The sequence below is a fragment of the Panthera pardus genome, unplaced genomic scaffold (genome assembly GCF_024362965.1).
Source record: "Panthera pardus isolate Hobbes unplaced genomic scaffold, ASM2436296v1 HiC_scaffold_15, whole genome shotgun sequence".
NCBI lineage: Eukaryota > Metazoa > Chordata > Mammalia > Carnivora > Felidae > Panthera > Panthera pardus.
The window spans coordinates 84850751-84869444 of record NW_026526710.1 but is presented as its reverse complement, the minus strand read 5'-3'; the positions used below and the strand labels follow the sequence as shown (position 1 = coordinate 84869444).

Below are 18694 nucleotides of genomic sequence, written 5' to 3'. Positions count from 1 at the left end.
GCACGCCCCCTCCCGAGGCAGCAGAAAGCACCGGCAGTGCCGCGGCCCCGGCCTCCCCCGGCCTCTCCGGCCCGTCGGCGCTTCTCACCGCGCGGAGAAGCGCCGCGAAGTTTCTCCGCTCCACGCGCCGGCCCAGGTGGGGGCCCCCGGACGGAGACGGCAGCCCCGCGGCGAGCGCGGCCCGTGGACGGGCCCGGCCTCCCCTCCCCAGGTCGGGGCCGCCCCGCAGCCGCCGCGGCCCGCGGCCCCCCGCCCCGCGGTCCACCCCCCCCCCCCCCCCCCCACACACACACCCGCCCGGCAGCCGGGCCGCGACCCCCGCCCTCCCGCTCCCGCGCCCCCCGGCCCCGCTCCCCGCGGCGCGGGCCGCGCGCGTTACCTGCCGAGCGCCGGGGGGCCTGCTGCTTCCTCCTCGGCATGCTGCTCGGGCCGCCGCAGCCGTCGCCTCAGCCGCCGCCCGAGTTCGCGGGGCGCGGGGTCCCGGGCCCCGGGCGCGGGCGCAACTCCGCGGCGCGCCCAACTTTGGCCTCGTCCCCGCGGGCTCCGGGCTCCGGGCGCGCCGCGGACCGCGGGGCGCCGCTCGCATGGACGGCCGCGCCCGGGGCCGCTCAGGAGGCGGCGGCGGCGGCCGCGCGGGCCGCGTCCCGGCCGCCGGGCTGCGGGCGGAGCGCGCGGGGCCTGGGCGCCGAGCCCGGAGTCATCCCCGGCGCGGGCCGCGGGCGCAGCGGCGGGCGCTCGGAGGGCCGGCCCGCGGCCCGCGCTCCATGCTGCCGCCTCCCGCCGCCGCGCTGCTGTGGCGGGCGCTCCTCGGGCGCCGCTCCGGGCGCTCCCCCGCGCCTTCCTCCGCGAGCCGAGAGTCTCCGAGCGCAACTTTCTCTCCCCCTCTCTCGTCGCTGCTCGGGGGTCGCGGCGAGTGGTTTTAGTGCGCGGGTCGCAGCTTTCTCATTGTGCGCCAGCGAGGCCGATCCAGGCTGTCCTTTTCCTCCCGCACTTAGTCTAAGAGGAAGAAAGCAAACAAGACAGAGGAGTGAAGCCCCCGTACATACATGCGCCGGGGGGGTGGGGGAGATGTCAGGCGCTGCTCCACCTTCCAAACAGTCACAGATCAAACAGTGTCACCCCGCCGGAGCGCCACTTGGTGCCCCGCGCTCCCCGCGGGGCTTTGCCGCCAGGATCGCCGCTTCTTCCACCGCGAAATCTAATGCAAACACATTTTGATCATGGATTTTTGGCCGGTCTTGATCTTCCAACAGAAAAATTTTGAAAAATACACAAAAAGCACCCCCCTCCAAAAAAAAAAAAAAAAAAAGCCAACAACAACAACCCGGAGAATGTGTGCAAAGGGGCGACGAGCGGACATTCACTGGGTGGGCGAGATGAGCGTGGACAGTCCCCCCCCAAACTCCTGGGAGAGAGGGAGATGCACTCTCGCTCTCTTCTCTTTTCAGTGAAATATAACACACATTCGGATCGCAGAGCTTTCAGACAGTCTCAACTGATAGACAGACACATCGAGCTGCTTTTCCTGCTTCAGTTTTTACTCCTCCTCCTCTCGCCAACGTCACCCTGACAATTACAAATAGGTCTCTCACAAACCATACCTGTCAATCTTTTTAATTGCTTTGTTTTCTTTTTTTTTTTTCTTTCCGGAGCTAAACAATATGACAAAAAAAAAAAAAAAAAAAAAAGAAAGAAAGAAATCTTAATGCAGCATAACATAAAAGATTGCACATTGGAGAAAGACATTGAGGGGTTTGTTATTGTAATCCACTGGCTGATACAGGGTAAAACCCATGTGTTATAAGCCAAGTTAAGTAGACACTAGTTCCTGCAGATTTTTAAACCTGTAAGTCCACCCCCCCCCCACCCCCTGGAACATTCATACACACGCACCCACGTGGACACAAACTATCCTTGGATGAGAATGTCCAACATTTGAGATAAAAATACCTGTGTCATTTTTGCAGTCTTAGTTAGGGGGTTAGATCTGATTGGGGAGGGGCACTGTGTGGCTTCATGATTTTGGTAATTCTAGCTTAAGTGTAAGACAAGAGTGGGTTTTTTAATTTAAATGTATACCTTTAATAAAAATGTAAAGATGGACTCAGCTTATCATACAAAAATGTGGAAGATACTCAATTCGGTCCCTCTATGAAAAGTGAATTGATTATTTGGTCAATATAGACAATTAGGGAGAAAATTGACATGATGGAACGTCAGATCCTTCTAGCTGGGTTATAAAATGAGGTCTTCATACATAATTGCAACGTCTCCAATTCAATTAAGTCCTTCGGCATCCCCACCTAGAAGTTTAAAATGCTCATGTGCTCTGGGAATATGGCCCTCTAGTTTCCAATTTTTGCGTTCTTTCCCAATGGGAACCTGTAACAGTCTTGTAGAGGCTACTTAAAACATTCATGGAAAAACACGAAATCTAGGCCAAAATAAATAAAATGGCTTAGTTCGTGCAACTTGCATGGGACAGGCTGAGGGCAGAAGGCGCGGGCGAGGCGTTCGGGGCCCCGGGGGCCAGGAGCCTGGGGCGCCGGGTGCTCTGGGCGTCCCCGCCCCGCGTTGGGTGCCTGCGCGCGTGCACTGGCGGCGGGGGCTCCCCGCGCGGCTCGGGGCCCCCGGCCGTGCCCCGCCGCCCCGGCCGCGCTCGGGGTTGATTCGTACCACCTTGCAAGGAAGTGAACGCTTCGCACGGGAAGGGGAGGTGCCTGCGCCGGCCGCTCGGCGCCGCGCCGCTCCGAGGACGCCCGGGGCTGCCGCCGGCTCAGGGCCGCGGCGGTCGCGGGACGCGCAGCTCCCCTCGCCGCCCCCCTCACCCTTTTAGAGGAGTCAAATCCGGCTTTTAGAGCGCGGGGAGGGTGGGGATATCCGGTGCCTCCCGGACGCCGGGAGAAAGGGGGAGGGCGGAGAGGATCCTTGGCCAGTCTGCGCCGAGCAGATTCAAACCAAAACAAAAAGATTAAAGGAGCAGCGGCCGGGGTGGCAGCGATCCCCAGGCCGGGACCCCGGGGGTGGCGCGTCCGGGAACCGCGGGGGCTGCGCGGACCGCCGGCGCTGCGCGCGGCGGGGAGGGAGGGGGAGAGAGGGAGCCAGTCGTAGTGGGGAAGGGGGGGGAGGGAGTCGAGGGGAGCACGCGGGCCGGAGGAGGGGCGGACCCGCCTGCTCCGCCCGCCCGCGCCGAGCCGAGCCGAGCCGAGCGGCCCGGGCTGGGCGCGACCCCGGCCGGCGGCGGCGCAGAAAGCGGGCAGAGGCGCGGGCCATGCTTCGGCTGGCGCCCGCCGGGGCCCGGACCATCGTGGACATGTCGTACGCCCGCCACTTCCTGGACTTCCAGGGCTCCAACATCCCCCGCGCCATGCAGAAGCTGGTGGCGACCCGTCTGAGCCCCAACTTCCGCGAGGCCGTCACCCTGTGCCGGGACTGCCCGGTGCCACTCCCCGGGGACGGAGACCTCCTCGTCCGGAACCGGTGAGCCCGGCGCGCGCCCCCCGCCCAGGCCGGGCCCCGGCCCGCGCTGCGCGGCTCCCCGGCTGTCCCGGGCCGGCCTGCGTCCCCACACTCCGGCGAGCGCTCGGGCGCACAGCCTGACTTTGCGAGATCCCGGGAAGTTGAACCCGCCGCCATCTGGCGAAGGCGAACGTAACGTGACTGTTGCCGGTGTGAATATCCGATGCCACGGAACGTCCTCATAACTGAGGGTTATTTTAATTTGGGATTCCCCTCCCCTCCCCCAGCCCTCCCTCCTCCCCCTCCCGCTCCCGAAATAAAACCGACGGGACCCAGAAGGGGAGGCTCCCCGCCCGGCCCACCCGCGCGCACCCACGACTCCTGCGTTCCCATAATCTTTAGTGTGGACCAGGAACAGGCTGGACACAATCTGCGACGTTTAGGTAACGTGCTTTGGAGGAAGGAGGCCGAGGACCCGACTGGCTTTTCCCGTGCGCTCCAGGTTGGCAGCCGCCTCGCCATGGCGGAGCCTGTCGTTGGGTGTGTTGGTGTGCACCTCGCCGGTGTCGTCTGCGTGTTGTCAGTGCTGTGTGGCTGTTGTCTGTGCCCCAGAGCTTACCGGCAGGCGCGTGGCGCGTCCGGGGCGGCTGGGCCAGGGCTGGGGTGGGGGCACGGCTGCATTTGCCTGCACGATCTGCAGACCTTTGGGTGGCACTCGAGTGGTCGCCCTACCTTCTGATCGCCTGTCCCACCTCCACACTCCCTACCTTGATGTGTTTCCAGCTCACTAATCTCTAGTAACCGGAGAGGTGTGGGAAGGAAAGGGACCTTAGTCTGTGGGAGCCGTGCCCTTCGGTCTCTGTTCGGTGGGTCCCCCTCGCCGCCTCATTTGCAGGCGGGGCATTCCCCATTGCTCTGTCCCCTACGCTAGAGCAGGGCTCACCCGCCTGCTCAGTCCCATCGGAGGACTACAATATTGCATGTTTCAGGTTGGATGTGCGGTTGAAGGAAGGCGTGGGTTCTGGTTGTAACTGTGTTGTAAATTGTGCCCTGGAAAGTCCTGTAAGTCACCTGCAAGGAGCGAAGGACAAAGTGTTCCCCACCTACGTAGCTTGCTGCCACGTTTAGTCCGTTCATTTTAGAGATTCATATCAGCCTTCCAAAGACTGCAAGATTGAATAATTCTGCTCATGATTTCAAACTTTTGGAAACCTGTTGGCAACGTAAAAATTGAGGGAGCCAAGGGTGGGGTTGAGGGGAAGCTGGCTCTCGGGCTGGGGTGCAGAGAGTGCCTGAAAAGGTGGATGTGTGTGTCCTTCTAAAAGTTTTCATCGGTGGAAACAAGGCTGTAGAGGATTTCTTCTTTATGGGATAAAGCGCTAAAGCTATTGAGATAAGGCTACATATCCTACCAAGTTAAAAAGAAGGAACACACACAGAGCACACCAGACACACGAGTGATTTGCTAGAAGTTGAGATGAGAGCAGGCTGAAAAGCCTCCAGGCTTTAACCAGCAAAAAAGTTTCACGTGGGCCGGTTTCTTTTTCTTTTCTTCTAATTTTTCTGATCAGGTACACTGTTGACGGTGAGCACTGATGTAAAACACACACCACTGCTTGAATAAAATCCATTTCAGACACCGGGTGTGAAATGGGGAGGGGGCGACTGAGCAGAGCGGGCAGGGGAAGGTGTGAAGTTAGAGCACTCCCAGCAGCGGCGGAGTGGCACCACCCGCCAGCACTGTCCGTGGAGGGTGCTCCCGCCCGCCCGGTGCTGCCGCCTGGCCTCTCTACCTGCGGTGTTCCCCAACCCCCTGGGTTGTCCTCCCCTCCTCCGGCTCCTCTGACTGCTCGCTCACCGTCACCCTTAGCTGCTTCTTCCGCGACAGGGCCCGGGCACCCCCTGCGCTGGGTCACCGGGGATGGTCCCCGAATTCGGTGGTCAGGGATCTGGAGCCGCGGCTCCCAACGTTTGGAGCTCATCGGTTCGGATTGTTTTAGGATCCATGCCTCTCTTTTCCCTTCACATATGCCAAGAGCCCCCTTTATTATAGTATGTTTATTATGGGTGCAACTTGACCTCTAACTTCTACCTTGAAGCCCATATCAGAAAGAGAATGGGGCCAGTTTTTCTGCCTGTTGGGAGGGGGTGAATCTTTGCATCCTCTTTCCCTACTCTGTGGAAGATCTGCTCCTAACCCCAAATATTAAGAAGATCCTTTATACTTGTAAATAGTTGGGGGGGGGGAGGGGGGAGGCATTTTACAGATTTTTTTTTTTTTTTAAGAATAGACTGGAGGTCTATTCACGGCAGGTTAGTTCATTTTATCCTAGACCAAATCTTCCCCAGGAACAGTGTTAATTGCATGAAAATTTCATGCAAGCACTTTTCATTTTTCTCATAATAAAAATCTACTCTGGAATGAATGGCTTAAGCGCACATTCACTTGTTCAGAAAGGTGTTTGGGGATTTTCACTGTGCCCCGCCTGACTCTTCCTTTCAGTTGGATATTTGCACATCTCATTCCACCTTAACAGAAAATACAAATTCTTTATTCACCGAGAGGGAAGTGCTTTTAAGTCAGAGGTGGGTTTAGGATAATCAAGTTTATCCCATTTAGGGAAGGTGTGAAAGGGGTGCATAAAATCCCTGCAGAATGTCTAATTGATGTCCCTTTATCCAGTGCTCACTGTTTCCTGCAGCCGAGGACAACTTCACAACCCCCTCTCAATGCCCAGCCCTCAGGAAAGAGAAGGAAAGGGAGAAAGACACCCTCCGGTTAAGTCAGCTTGTGTGCTATTTTTAGCCTTTTTTTTCGAAGGATAGTGACACATTATTTCGTTTCCAAATATTTCTAACGATTTTCTGCTCAAGTGTAAGATAATGGAGCAAAGAGTTTGTAGTAATGGCAAAGAGCAGGTGGGGGATGGGGAAGGCGTTTTTGATAAACGGTTTGTTGCTCGCGGGGAGGGTAACAGTATTTCTGCTGACTCTCCAGGCGGAGATTTTTTTCCCTTTCCTTTCCTTTCCTTTTCTTTTTTCTTTTTTTTGTCTTTTCTTTTTTCTCTTCTTTTGTCTTTTCTTTTTTCTCCTTTTTTTCCCTTTCCTTCTCTTTTCTTTCCTTTTCTTTCTTCTCTTCCCTTTCTTTCTTCCTTCCTTCCTTTCTTTTTAAGTAAGATCTGATTTGGACGACGCTGTTTGGCTCCCAGTGTTGAAGGCTCCAGACTCGATCTTCGCATTTTGTTTTTGTTCAAAGAAAGCGCTTCCTCCCTCTGCAGGACTGCCTGCTTCATAATAAACACGACGAAGGAAGGGGTTCAGGACTTTTTAGTATAAATAAACCGGCGACTCTCCAAGGGTATATATTTGGGGAAAGCCCTCACCGGCCCCATTCTTTTTCCTGGGGTTCCTCGATTTTAGTCTTCTGAGTGGATCCTCCGGTCGGATTGCTAGGACCCTTCACTTATTAAGAGCATATATTTTAAATTAAGGTACAAGGAGAGTCTCGAAATGCACGCATTCTACCAAGCATGTCTTTCCTTTCTTTTTCTCGCTTGCTTGCCCTTTGCTGTCCCCTGCTCCCCGGCCCGGGCCCCCTTTCCCATCGCGCCCGCTGCTCTTGAACTTGTTTCTGGAGGGGCGGAAGGCGCGGGCTCCCGACCCTCAAGCAGCTCTTCCCAAAGCCCAGGTAAGGCCGAGGGCTCATCCAGGCAGTGGCGGGTCCCCACCTGCTGCGGCGGCCTCGCGGCGTCAAAGCTGGGGTCCGGGGGAGGCGGGGGCCCGGAGACCCGGGAGAGGGCGAGGTGCGCAGAGCGGAGTAGCGGGGAGCTGTCGCCACCAGCCCGAGCGACTCCTTCACCGACGACGAGGCAGGCAATTTAGAAGACGGCAGGGCGGGGGGAGGGGGAAACATGGAAAAAAAAAAAACAAAAACGGGGGTGCTTTGGAGGCCAAGGTCACGGTCCGGCCGCAGGCGGGCCCCGGGCGTGTGGCCTCTGCGCTCCAGCGCGCTGTGTGTTCTCGGGACTCCCGGGGAGCTTGACGGCCCTGCGCCCGGGCTCCGCGGCCTGCGCTGACTAGGCTCGCCCGCCGGGACCCCGCCCGGCCCGGGGAGGCCGAGGTCATGGTCGCAGGCCTGGGCGGCGGCCCCTCCTCCCCAAAGCCCGGCCTCTCCGCTCGGCCCCGGCCTGCTCCGGGACTCAGAGTCCCCGATCGCGCCTTTCCGTGGTGGCGGTGGAGAGCCGGGACGGGAGGGGAGGCAGTCGGCGGAGGCCGGGCACTTCCGAGGGGAGACGGTTCCAGAAGGACTTCTGGCGCCCAGCAGGTTGGCCGGGGCTCACGGAGGGTGCCGCAGGGCACACGCAGAGCCGTGTGCAACCTGGACGGGGCGCGCAGAGGGCCCTGCGGGTCTGCTGCCGCTGCTCCGGCTGTGCCCGGGCTCAACCACAAGGTTTGATTTGCTTTTTGAGGCAAAGCCCCCATGGAAAACTTAAGCTCCCGCTAGTCAGCCGCGGGCGCCCCAGCTCCCAGCAGAGCCCGCTCCCACCTCCACTGGACCATCGCCCCCCAACTCCGGCGCCTGCCTGCGCCCTCTCTCCTCCACTTTCCTCCTGCCTGCGCCCCGCTTGCTCTTGCCATCTCTCCCCCTGGCAAGTGGCAAACCACAGCTGGGAGCGAGGGACAGCCAGAGATGCATTTTCCTCCAGCAGCCCCCCCCCCCACCCCACCCAGGGCGAGCTCCTTAGAGGTGGGGAGGACCCGTGGGGCCAGCCGCCACAGGGGCGTCCCTCTGAGTCCAAGCGGGGGGTGGGGGAGGGTTCCCCGAGGAGGAAAGGCCTCTCCAGTTGGGACTGAGACAGGAGGAGAGAGGGGCACAGGAAGGGTTAATCCTGGGCCAAGAGACAGGAGCTGGCGGCAGGGCCTCAGTCCCCCACCCCTGGAGCAAGCCACCGTCACTTCCACCCCACGGACCCCTTCCTGGACTTTGCTTTACAGTCTATACAGCAGGGGCACCGGAGGCGAGACGCTCCAGCTGGGCTCTGCCCTAGCTGCCTTCTGTGAAGTCCAGAGGCATGCTCGGAGGAACCTGGCCCTTTTTTTAAAAAAGCCCAAACCCCGAGAATTATGTAAATTGAAAGGAAAGATCAGGCGCCCACCCCCAAAATACAATGTAAGCATCCTGGTACTAAATCCCAGATGGAAAACCAGCAAAAATCATTTCCCCCACTTTTCATTATTGTGTTATCATCGATGGCTATGGAATTCTGTAGTGTGCTGTTGAGGCTACGTGACGTGCTAACTTCTGAAAGCAGCTTGACATGCCCCAAAGAAATTGTTTCCTGCTTTCTTATTTCTACAATATGTAGAGAGCTTTCAATATTGTAGATACACAGGGCATGATCATCAGGGAACATTTATAAGTGCAAAGTGTTATCTCTAATACGGTAGAAGTGGGTCCTTGCACAGGGCAGTTTTGGTTTATTAAGTTAAATTAAAAGTGAATTATTTTAAAATGACCCACTTGCCAGCTTTCCTTCTGCCACCAGATACCCCCATCTTTTCATTCCATTACAGGTGGAAATGACATTTTTAGGGTCCTCCATTATGTGTCTAAGCCACCTCCTGACATTTTTTAGTAGACGGCTTTTTTTCTTATGTATTAGGATATTTTTGTTATGAGGTATACGGAGATGAAAAAAAGCTGGTAAAAATACCGGCCTCGCAATTAAATTGACTCTGGATACCAAAGTGAAAATAATCATCTGGTATTAATCAAGTTATGTCTCTGCTTCTTGTTGAGGAAAAATATAGTGACGATTTGCTTTCCTTTTCATCTAAAAAGCACTGTAAAAAGTTGAATGTTCCATAAAAATTTCTACCCTTATGAGACAATTTTTGTTCAATTAATCAAAATGCATAGTTTCACGCTGGACATAGTTACATCAGAAAGAAAATTTGCTGCGGCCAGTCTAGCAGTGTTTTAAACAACCCTGCAGTAACATGTAGCAGACGATGACCTTGCACACTGCCTGAATCTTCAATAATATCATTGTCATTACTATTATTATCCGAAGTGTTAAATTGTCGCCAGAATCAATACAAGTCTACTTCTCCGAATATATTTTATCTCACTGTTGTTTTTAACATCTTTGTTAAGAGGCCAATTAATTTCCAACTCATAGCTGCAGTGAAGTTTGCGTATAAGAGGGCTTCCTGACTTTTTTTGTTGTTAACAGTTTGTTTCTCCTTTTGAAAGAAAGAGGAGGAAAAGAAATAGCGTGTGAAATAAAGAACTTGGTGTTTAAAGTGGTACGAAACGATTCCCAATCTGATTTAAAAAAATAAAATATACCAAAATTCTGATTGCAAATCCCGGTCAAGCTGATACTTGTTTAACTTTTTTTTTTCAACTGAATATCAAGACTGATTTTTTTTTTTTTTTTTTTTGAATTCTACCAGGATAGATAGCTTAGCCACCCGTCCACAGTCCCTGGAATTAGAGGAATTTTTCTAAGTGGAATACCAAGGCCTTGGTGAAGGAAACATCTTAATATCCTCGTTTGTTTGTTTGTCTGTTTTCTTCTAGATTTGTCGGTGTTAATGCATCTGACATCAACTATTCAGCTGGCCGGTATGACCCTTCGGTGAAGACCCCGTTCGATGTAGGTTTCGAAGGCGTGGGGGAGGTGGTAGCCTTAGGCCTCTCTGCCAGTGCCCGGTACACGGTGGGCCAAGCTGTGGCTTATATGGCACCTGGCTCTTTCGCGGAGTATACCGTGGTGCCTGCCAGAGCCGCGGCCCCCGTGGCCTCTGTGAAACCCGAGTATGTCACCGTGCCGGTGAGCGGTACCACCGCGTACATCAGCCTGAAAGAGCTCGGAGGACTGTCCGAAGGGAAAACAGTTTTGGTGACGGCAGCAGCGGGGGGAACGGGCCAGTTTGCCGTGCAGCTTGCCAAGAAGGCCAAGTGCCATGTCATCGGGACCTGCTCTTCTGGTAAAAAGTCCGCTTTTCTGAAATCGATCGGCTGTGATCGCCCCATCAACTATAACGCCGAGCACGTCGGTACGGTCCTGAAGCAGGAGTACCCCGAAGGGGTCGACGTGGTGTATGAATCCGTCGGGGGAGCCATGTTCGACTTGGCCGTAGATGCCTTGGCTACCAAAGGGCGCTTGATAGTCATTGGGTTCGTCTCTGGCTACCAGACTCCCACTGGCCTTGCGCCTGTGAGAGCAGGAACCTTACCAGCCAAACTGCTGAAGAAATCCGCCAGCGTTCAGGGCTTTTTCTTGAACCATTACCGTTCTGAGTATCAAGCAGCCGTGGAGCACTTGCTTCAGATGTGTGCGGACGGAGACCTGGTTTGCGAGGTGGACCTCGGAGACCTGTCTGCAGAGGGCAGGTTCATCGGCCTGGAGTCCGTATTCCGGGCTGTCGATTATATGTACATGGGAAAAAACACTGGGAAGATTGTAGTCGAACTGCCTCACTCTGTCAACAGTAAGCTGTAAAGTCAGAACGATGGCAGAAGTCAAAGGAGAACGAAAACGGGCACCTTCTTCCTCAGAAAGAGTCGAATCAGTTTATTTTTGGTGGGTAATGGAGATCATGTCTCTTAAAAGGTGTTAACGAATAAGTTTCTCTCTCTCTCTCTCTCTCTCTCTCTCTGTTTCTTTTTTGCCCCTCCCTTGAAAAAAAAAATGCCAATAAAAACTTCCCTCGATGGCTCAGAGGTAAAACCGTTACATTCAATTCTTTGGCCATAGACAGTCTCATTCCAGGCTTTATTGTTCCAGGGAATTAAATTAATTCCTGATGCAAGATCTGATCAAATCAGTATGCCTTCAGCTTGATGGGATTTTAAAATCAGTCTTGAAAATAGTTCACAAATTCCTTACTTTGGGAGAGTTTGGTCTTCCGCTAACGAGCAGTTAATAGATAAGAGATAGGGCAGAAGGACAGCCATCTATTCTCAGAGTCCATATTCCCTGGAAATGGCCCTTCCTTTCTTATAAATCACCAACTATCTAAATGGAAATTTGGAGGAATTCTCCCAAAACTTTGATTTTTTTTTTTGTTTGTTTAGATCATTAGGAAAATGACTAAGTGAACACAGACCTATTTTTTAAAAGTCTCTGCTGTTTAATGCTTTACGCACAATTATCCTGGGGAGGCACATGTGGCATGGGAAGCCTCTCTCTTCCCTTAAGAAGCAAATTAGTGTTGAAAACCGATGAAGACAAAAGCAGATTTTGGAAAGGGGCTCTACGGAGATCTGGGGGTTACCTGCCCAGGAAGGAAAGGACGTGCTTCATCCACGGGGAGGGTCTGCACAAGGAAACACCCACCACGAGGGGAGGCGCACTCTCTAGGCACACCGCCAGAGGCTGATAACAGCATCCTTCATAGGCCTGAGGTGGGATCCGTCAAAGGGCACCATGCGGAGGAGGGGCTTGATGGGATGGGAAATAATAAGATACTTGCTCCGTGTTGCAGACTTTCTTGGACACCGTGTGTTTTCTCTCTGATCACGCAAACAGAATAGTGTGCTTAGCGTGGGACGCCGTTCCTCCGTTCCCATTTTACTTTTCTGTGCCCTCGCTCCGTGGGGATGAGGTGCTCCTGGGCACCGCTGCCTGGGGTCACACGTGAGAGTCCCGTCATGTGCCTTCTCTCGGGAGCCATGCCTACCGCCGACGTGCCTGCCCCCTCGCCTTCAGCTCGGCTTTCGCCCTCCCGTTGGAAATCCCACGGTGCCTTTCTGATTGAAGGCAAAGCCCACCAGATCCTTTTCTCAAAGCCTCTGGCCCCAGTGTATCTAACACGCTAAATAAATAGGAACGCAATTAAAGATGCTCCGGGAAACCCGGTGACCATATTTAATTTTTCTTTCCTCCCGTCTGAGGAGCGAGGAAATCCTACTGCTGAATAGCTGTTAGTATCTATTTTACAAGATTTACTCATTTTCAGGTACCTAATGTAGCTGCTAGCATGCATGCACAACAATACAATTTATATGGTAAATGGGACCAAATAATGGCTTCACTGAATGTTATGGCTGCACTGAAGGGAAATGTCACGGTAAATAGCTGCCAAATTATGGATCATGCCGAAGTGTCACAACTGCACTAAAGACAAATAGCACTAGAGGCTACTGCCACTGTGACGCTTTTGAGTTATGAAGAAGGGTAGAAGCCTGATGCAAGCCTCTTTGTGTCCTCATTATAGCAAGGGGTGACGAGTGCAGGGTACAAGAAAAGCTGGCCCAATGTGGTGCTCGGTTATTAATCTGTCCCTTTCAGACCTAACAGCCACGGCCAAACGGAAGGAGACTTCGCCTCGCTTTTGGATACGCACACAAACACAGGGGAGGGGACAGGTTTTATGAATGTATCTGCACGGGAAATGACTGGTAATGGGAAAGCGCTGCGATCCAATCATCCCATCAAAGAACAGTCCCCGTGTGTGCTGCTCCCCGTGTGGATAGATGTGCGAAGTCTAAGCGGTAATGTACTTTCTCCCTTTGTCAAGACGAGGAACCAGGACGCTGCCAGCTCTCGCTTCTTACAAACTGAAGTGCGTCCCGGTTTCTCTCATTTTAATGGGAGGGTAATAAATATGAAAGACCAGCATTTTAACGGATGGGTCCCTGAAGCCGCAGAATAGAAATTTATTATGTTTTGAAGGAATAGACTAAATTCAGCTATGTAAAAAAAAAAAAAAGACTTTTTTTTTCAAACACCCAGGTTTAAAATAAAACATAATCTGAAATCCTCGTGCTCTCTCCCCCCAAACTAAGAAACTACAGGACATGCTGTTTTCATTTATTCTTAGAAAACAAGCATGAAGGATTCCGCCCATTCAGATAATGCCAAAAATATGTTTAAACTTTTTTTTTCCTTATTCTTCTGAAAAATGATTTGTAAATTGAGGGTCATAGTTCAGTATCAGTTTCATCTTCTGGGATTATCGTTCAAGACCAGCGTCTAATGGGAGGTGAAATGGTGTGATGTTCTCAACACCTTTCTCCTGAACTGTTATCGCAGATCACAAAAAGTACATCCATAATTCAGGGCGATTGTCAGTCTTTGTTTTAGAGACAGGGCCGGGGCTGAATGATCATGGTGGATGAATTACTTCTCGGTTCTCAGGGTGGCCTTCTCTGCGCATCAGCCTTGAGGTCTCTGGCTGGGCAGACGGAGCGGTTGACTGGTAAGTGAGCCTAGAAGCTATTCTTTGCCGTTCCGTTGTGACTTCTAAAAAACCCAATGCCGTCCCTTCAAATTTGTTTTGCACGCAAAAGAAAAAAAAATACCAACATCGTTATTTCGGGTCTCTCGGACAGTGAATTCTGCTATTGAACGATGTCAGCATCGAAAAAAAAAAAAAAAAAAAAAAAGCTCCAGAAACCGGGAATAGTCTGCAAAGAAATGACACAGAAGTTTTTTGCTCGATATGCTCTATGCGTTGTTATTATATGATTCCATCTGGATGGAGTTTCCCAAGGGTAGGATGGAGCGTTTATAAGTGGCCACTAGTAATCAGCCAGTATTTATCTAATGAAAATGCAGTGACAGGTAGCTGCTGCTTATTAAAATGAAAATCCTACAGTATGTACTTAAGGAACATTCCAGCTAACGAGGATGTAACGTCCTCGGTACAACACAGACCTTCTTTTTGTGTCCACCACCACAAGATGCTGGAAACTTGACAAATGATATCATTTAAGACACATGCCTGCCGTAGGGACGTGCTTTCTGGGTTCCTGTTTCTGGCTTTTATTTGGGTAACATTTATAACGGCCACCCGACTTGTAACGGGTAGGGTTTTAACCCCTTCATGAAGCTCCCAATTAGCATGAATTTACTACAGTTGGGGTTTCCTTTAAAATGGGGAAGGGGGCGTTTAGGACTGAAAATATTTTTCTTGATCACTTTACCACATGTACACATGGGGTAAAGGCCATATTTTAGAGTTATGTAAAAACAGATGAGCCATGGGGAACTTTCAGGAAAAATACGATAGAAAAAGACCAAGCACAATCAACTGTGGGCGATACTTTCCTAGGGGCTACTGTGCACGTTCTGAGAATGTAACCCACATGTGATGTGGCCTGGTTTGATGGGTTCCTAATCGCTGCTCTCTATCCTCCTGCCTCTCTTCTGTCTTTAAACACCGTCTGTTATTTATAGAGCTTATTTAGAGACCCAAAATGTATCTTCGCAGACGTTGTTTTGGGGTTTGGGATTTGCTGGGGTTTTTGCGACAGTCAGATGTTCTGTAACTAATGTTTTAGTTATGGCCCAGAATTAAATATTTAGGATCATATTTCAGAAATCAAATGTGAAACTCTGGATTCTCGACACCATGGCTGTGGGCATGTCAACCTTTAAAATCGGTTGCTTAGCCTTATGTTATTTCAACCTGGAAAAAGAGGACTGTTTGATACGAGAACCTTAATGCCGTTACCATCAGCAAATAATAGGACGCCCCCCCCCCCAAAAAAAAAGTGCTACACAAAATACGTAAAGAATATTTTTACCCACATGTATCAGTCCAAGTAATTCTTGATAGTAGAGAGTTGATATTCAAAGAAAGTCAATAAGGTGTGTGCGTGAGGTCTGTGTGTACTTCCTTCCTTCACGAGGCAGGAGTGCAGATGAGCCCCGACGGTAAGACTGAGCTGCTGCGAACACTGTCCTCCCATCTATTCCCGATGCCTCGGTTTCTGCCAGCGTGGACCTGCCCTTCAGTGCTCGCTGATGCTTCTCCAGTGGCATCGACGCTCCCGGGAAGCATGTCTTGGATCCCTCCAGCGCACGGGTAAGTGCCACGTGGAGTACAGTTTGGGGGAACCGATGTGTGCCTCGTATGTCCCGGGAAGCACGGAGCCAAAAGTACAGAGATTTCAACGGCCCCCCAAAGTAAGAGTTTCCCTGGAAGGGCACTATCTGACAGTGCCTTCCTGCCAACACGAAATTAAAATAATAATTAAAACACACCCTGCTGACTGACGGTGGCATCCAACATGAAAGATGGATTTGTGCTTAGAGCTCAGAAGAATGTTCCCTAAAATTGTCGGCCACTGGCCAGCCTTCTCCTCCCCACAAAAGGGCTAAGCTGCATTTTAGAATGACTGGAATGAACAAACTCCTTGGTGGGGGAAGATGTGGAACCGTGATCGGGGAAGGGGACAGACTCTCCTTAGAAGAGTCTGTCTTGCCTTCTGTGTGGCTGTGTGCCTGTACCCGGGGCGGGGGGGGTCGGCCACAGGCACAGAACTGGAAGGAGCCCAGGACCCCTTCTGCCCCTCATACATGAGAAGACTCAGTTGTCCCTTAAATGGTCAAATTTGGCTGGGGCGCCTGGGGGCTCAGTCGGTTAAGCGTCCGACATCGGCCCGGGTGATGATCTCACAGTTGGTGGGTTCAAGCCCCATGTCGGGCTCTGTGCTGACAGCTCAGAGCCTGGAGTCTGCTTCGGATTCTGCGTCTCCCTCTCTGTCTCTCTGCCCCTTGCCCGCTCGTTCTCTCTGTCTCAAAAACAAATAAGCATTAAAATAAAAAAAAACAATAAAATTTGGGAGTTAAGGGACAATCTAGTTCTTTCTACCCCTTTGTGTAAATGAAGAAACCAAGACCCAGGAAGAATAGGTACCTTGTCTGGGGCCACAGAGGTCACTGGACTCCAAAATGAAACTAGAGGTCAGGCAGGTGCCTTCTCGGGCCTCTGGGCGACCTCTGGCTTATCCCCTGTATGATTTGCCAAGGTCCCTCGGTCCGTGGCTGATTAAAAGTGTCACAGAGTAACAACTGGCCTTCATGATAAATCTTTCTGTGGATGAGACGATACTGAACCCAGGAAGGATATCACGGTTCTGACCACGAAAGTGTGTTTCGCTCAGGACCCCCTTTAATCGAGCACAAGTCATGGTTCCAGATCATTTGATTCTGTGTCATCTAAATATCACACAAGCTTCTGGGGGAAAAAGTACTCAGTGGAATTAATGGCTGAACGCTCCCAATTTCGTTTTAATGCTACAAGGAAGATCTCTGTCCTATCAATGTATTCTTGGATGTCCAATAATGAAAATCAAATAAAGAAAATCTTCATTATCATGTGTTGAGTGGGTTTTTTTTTTTTTGTAGAGTCATTTCACCCGCTTATGTTATTGCCTATAGGAAGCCCATGTCTGACCCTGATCATTTTTGTAATAGCAAAACATCTAGAATCTGAATTTGCGGCTCTACCTGAAATCGAATCTGAATCCGGCAGACTCAGGGCCATGGCGATGGATGTGTGTGCTGGCAGCCAGAAGAGCTATGAGGGGCAGGAGACGCGTTTGGGGGGAGATACTGGCGGGTCCCACATTTCATGCTCGCGTGTGGCGAGAATCTCCCACTCCATACAAATGACAGATCATAATTAAGGCTCAGAAACAAGCCCTTCAAAACCACATGACATTGAGTGCTCATGCCTCTCCGCATCATTTCTGTCTTCCTTGAACTCATGCATAACAAGCGTAAACTTTTCAACTTTACACGAACAAATCCTTTCCCAGTAGAAACCGCTTCTTTTAACATTGAAAAACCCTTCTCGGCGACGGCAACAATGTCACCGGCAATCTCATTTTGTCGAAAAGCTCACGTCTCACCAGGGGACTGGTTGCAGTAGGGGCCCCCTCTACCCGCTGTTGGAATTTACATTTGGAAATTGAATTGTCTCCTTGAGGGTCTTTATTCCAAGTACCTTTTGGAGAATTATTCACATTCAAGTACACAGAATGGGACCGAGCTGAAGGAGGACCAACCAGTGTCTCCCCAGCTGGGAAACACACACACACACACACACACACACACACACACACAAAACAGAAAGCAAAACCACCTGCTCATTCCCTAGCAATAAACTTACGTTGTCATTGCGGAAGAATATTAGTCATTTTGAGTTTTCCGTGTACTTTGCACACCGTCTTGAAACTCGCTCACCAATTTGTTTGAAAGCAAGGCCACTGTCCTCCCCTCTTCGCTATTAGGTAAGTGAGGAGAAAGCGAGGATAAGGCCCATCTCACACGTGAAGGGTGAAAGTGCAGAGAAATGACTTGCCTTCGATCACCGAGCCACCGGTAGAGCAGAGCCTGGGGCCCCCGGAGGGTCCTCGGACCGCAGCTGCGTCTCCCTAGAACGCGGTGCTCGCCCAAGTTCGCCGTGTGCACGTGTCACCCGTCGCGACGCAGGTCCTGATGCCACAGGTCCAGGGCGGGGCCCAAGGGTCCGCATTCCCCAGGCGACGGGGAAGCTCCAGGGAACGTGCTTGGAGTACTACATCACACTGCCTTCGAAGGGATTCCCGTCTTGTGAAATGCTGTTTTGTAAAGGCCTCTCTGAGTAACCCGGAGGCCACCGAGGCACGAGTTACAAATGCAAGGACGTGCTATGACTATGAAAACGGCTGCCTTTATCGTCACATTTTCAACACCTTTAAATTAGCCGTTCCTTCCGAAACTCAGCCGTGACACTGACCTGTCTGCCATTTAGAGCACTCTGCCGAATTCATACAGGCCTCAATGCAGCGGAAAGGTAACCCGGGTGTCCCGGGGCCGCTCAGCAAAACGTGACAGCAGACGCCCGGCCTCGGTCTTCGCCGCCTTTCGAATAGAAGCAGGGCCCAGAAGGACCGAAACCCTTCCCGTTTGCCTTCAGCTTCTTCAGTCCAGTTCTCCGTCAGTGCCATTTTCTTCCTGCCCAGCGTCCCCAGTTAAGCATTGGTCCTTCTCTGGGAGCACTGAGTGCAAACACCAGCCAGCCAGTCCTGCACTGGGGCTGCCCTCAGTGGGCATGTGAGCCTCAGTGACACCCTCTTTTGCGATTACCCTGAGCCCGGGAGGGCGCCCAGCTGGCATCCACTTTTGGATCAGGTCACTGGGAACCAGCCACGGGCACCACCTGTAGCCTCTAAAGACCGGCCTCTAGAGTTCACACTAATTGAAGAGGCCATGACCTTCATCAGGAGAAGTCGTCATCCACACAAGTGCTCCTTCATAAACCAGTGTAGCAATCAGAGGAAGGGCTGTCTAGACAGGAAAAGGGTAAGAAAGCATTTTGGTATCAAAAAGGAAGCTGAGGGGCGCCTGGGTGTCTCAGTCGGTTAAGTGTCCGACTTCGGCTCAGGTTGTGATCTCACAGTCTGTGGGTTCGAGCCCCACATCGGGGCTCCGTGCTGGGAGCCTGGAGC

General features: G+C 52.3%; 2 protein-coding genes across 4 annotated transcripts in view; one reads left to right on the top strand and one right to left on the bottom strand.

Moving 5' to 3' along the window:
- The window catches only part of TSHZ1 (teashirt zinc finger homeobox 1), a 74394-nt gene extending 73863 nt beyond the window's left edge, over positions 1-531 (bottom strand). Inside the window, 1 exon segment of the mRNA XM_053902845.1 lies at positions 380-531. Coding sequence (XP_053758820.1) covers positions 380-419 — 40 coding nt within the window. The 5' untranslated portion in view covers positions 420-531.
- Positions 532-3109: 2578 nt separating this feature from the next.
- On the top strand, positions 3110-16577 carry PTGR3 (prostaglandin reductase 3). Of its 3 annotated transcripts, none has more exons than XM_019423646.2 (2): positions 3110-3480; positions 10046-16577. In XM_019423646.2, the coding sequence occupies exons 1-2, from the start codon at positions 3272-3274 to the stop codon at positions 10968-10970; spliced, it is 1134 nt and encodes a 377-aa protein (XP_019279191.1). In that variant the 5' UTR covers positions 3110-3271; the 3' UTR covers positions 10971-16577. The 3 variants fall into 3 exon arrangements, with proteins under 3 accessions (XP_019279191.1, XP_019279194.1, XP_019279193.1); XM_019423649.2 differs by lacking the exon at positions 3110-3480 and adding an exon at positions 3500-3902; XM_019423648.2 differs by lacking the exon at positions 3110-3480 and adding an exon at positions 3500-3961.
- Positions 16578-18694: the final 2117 nt, after the last annotated feature.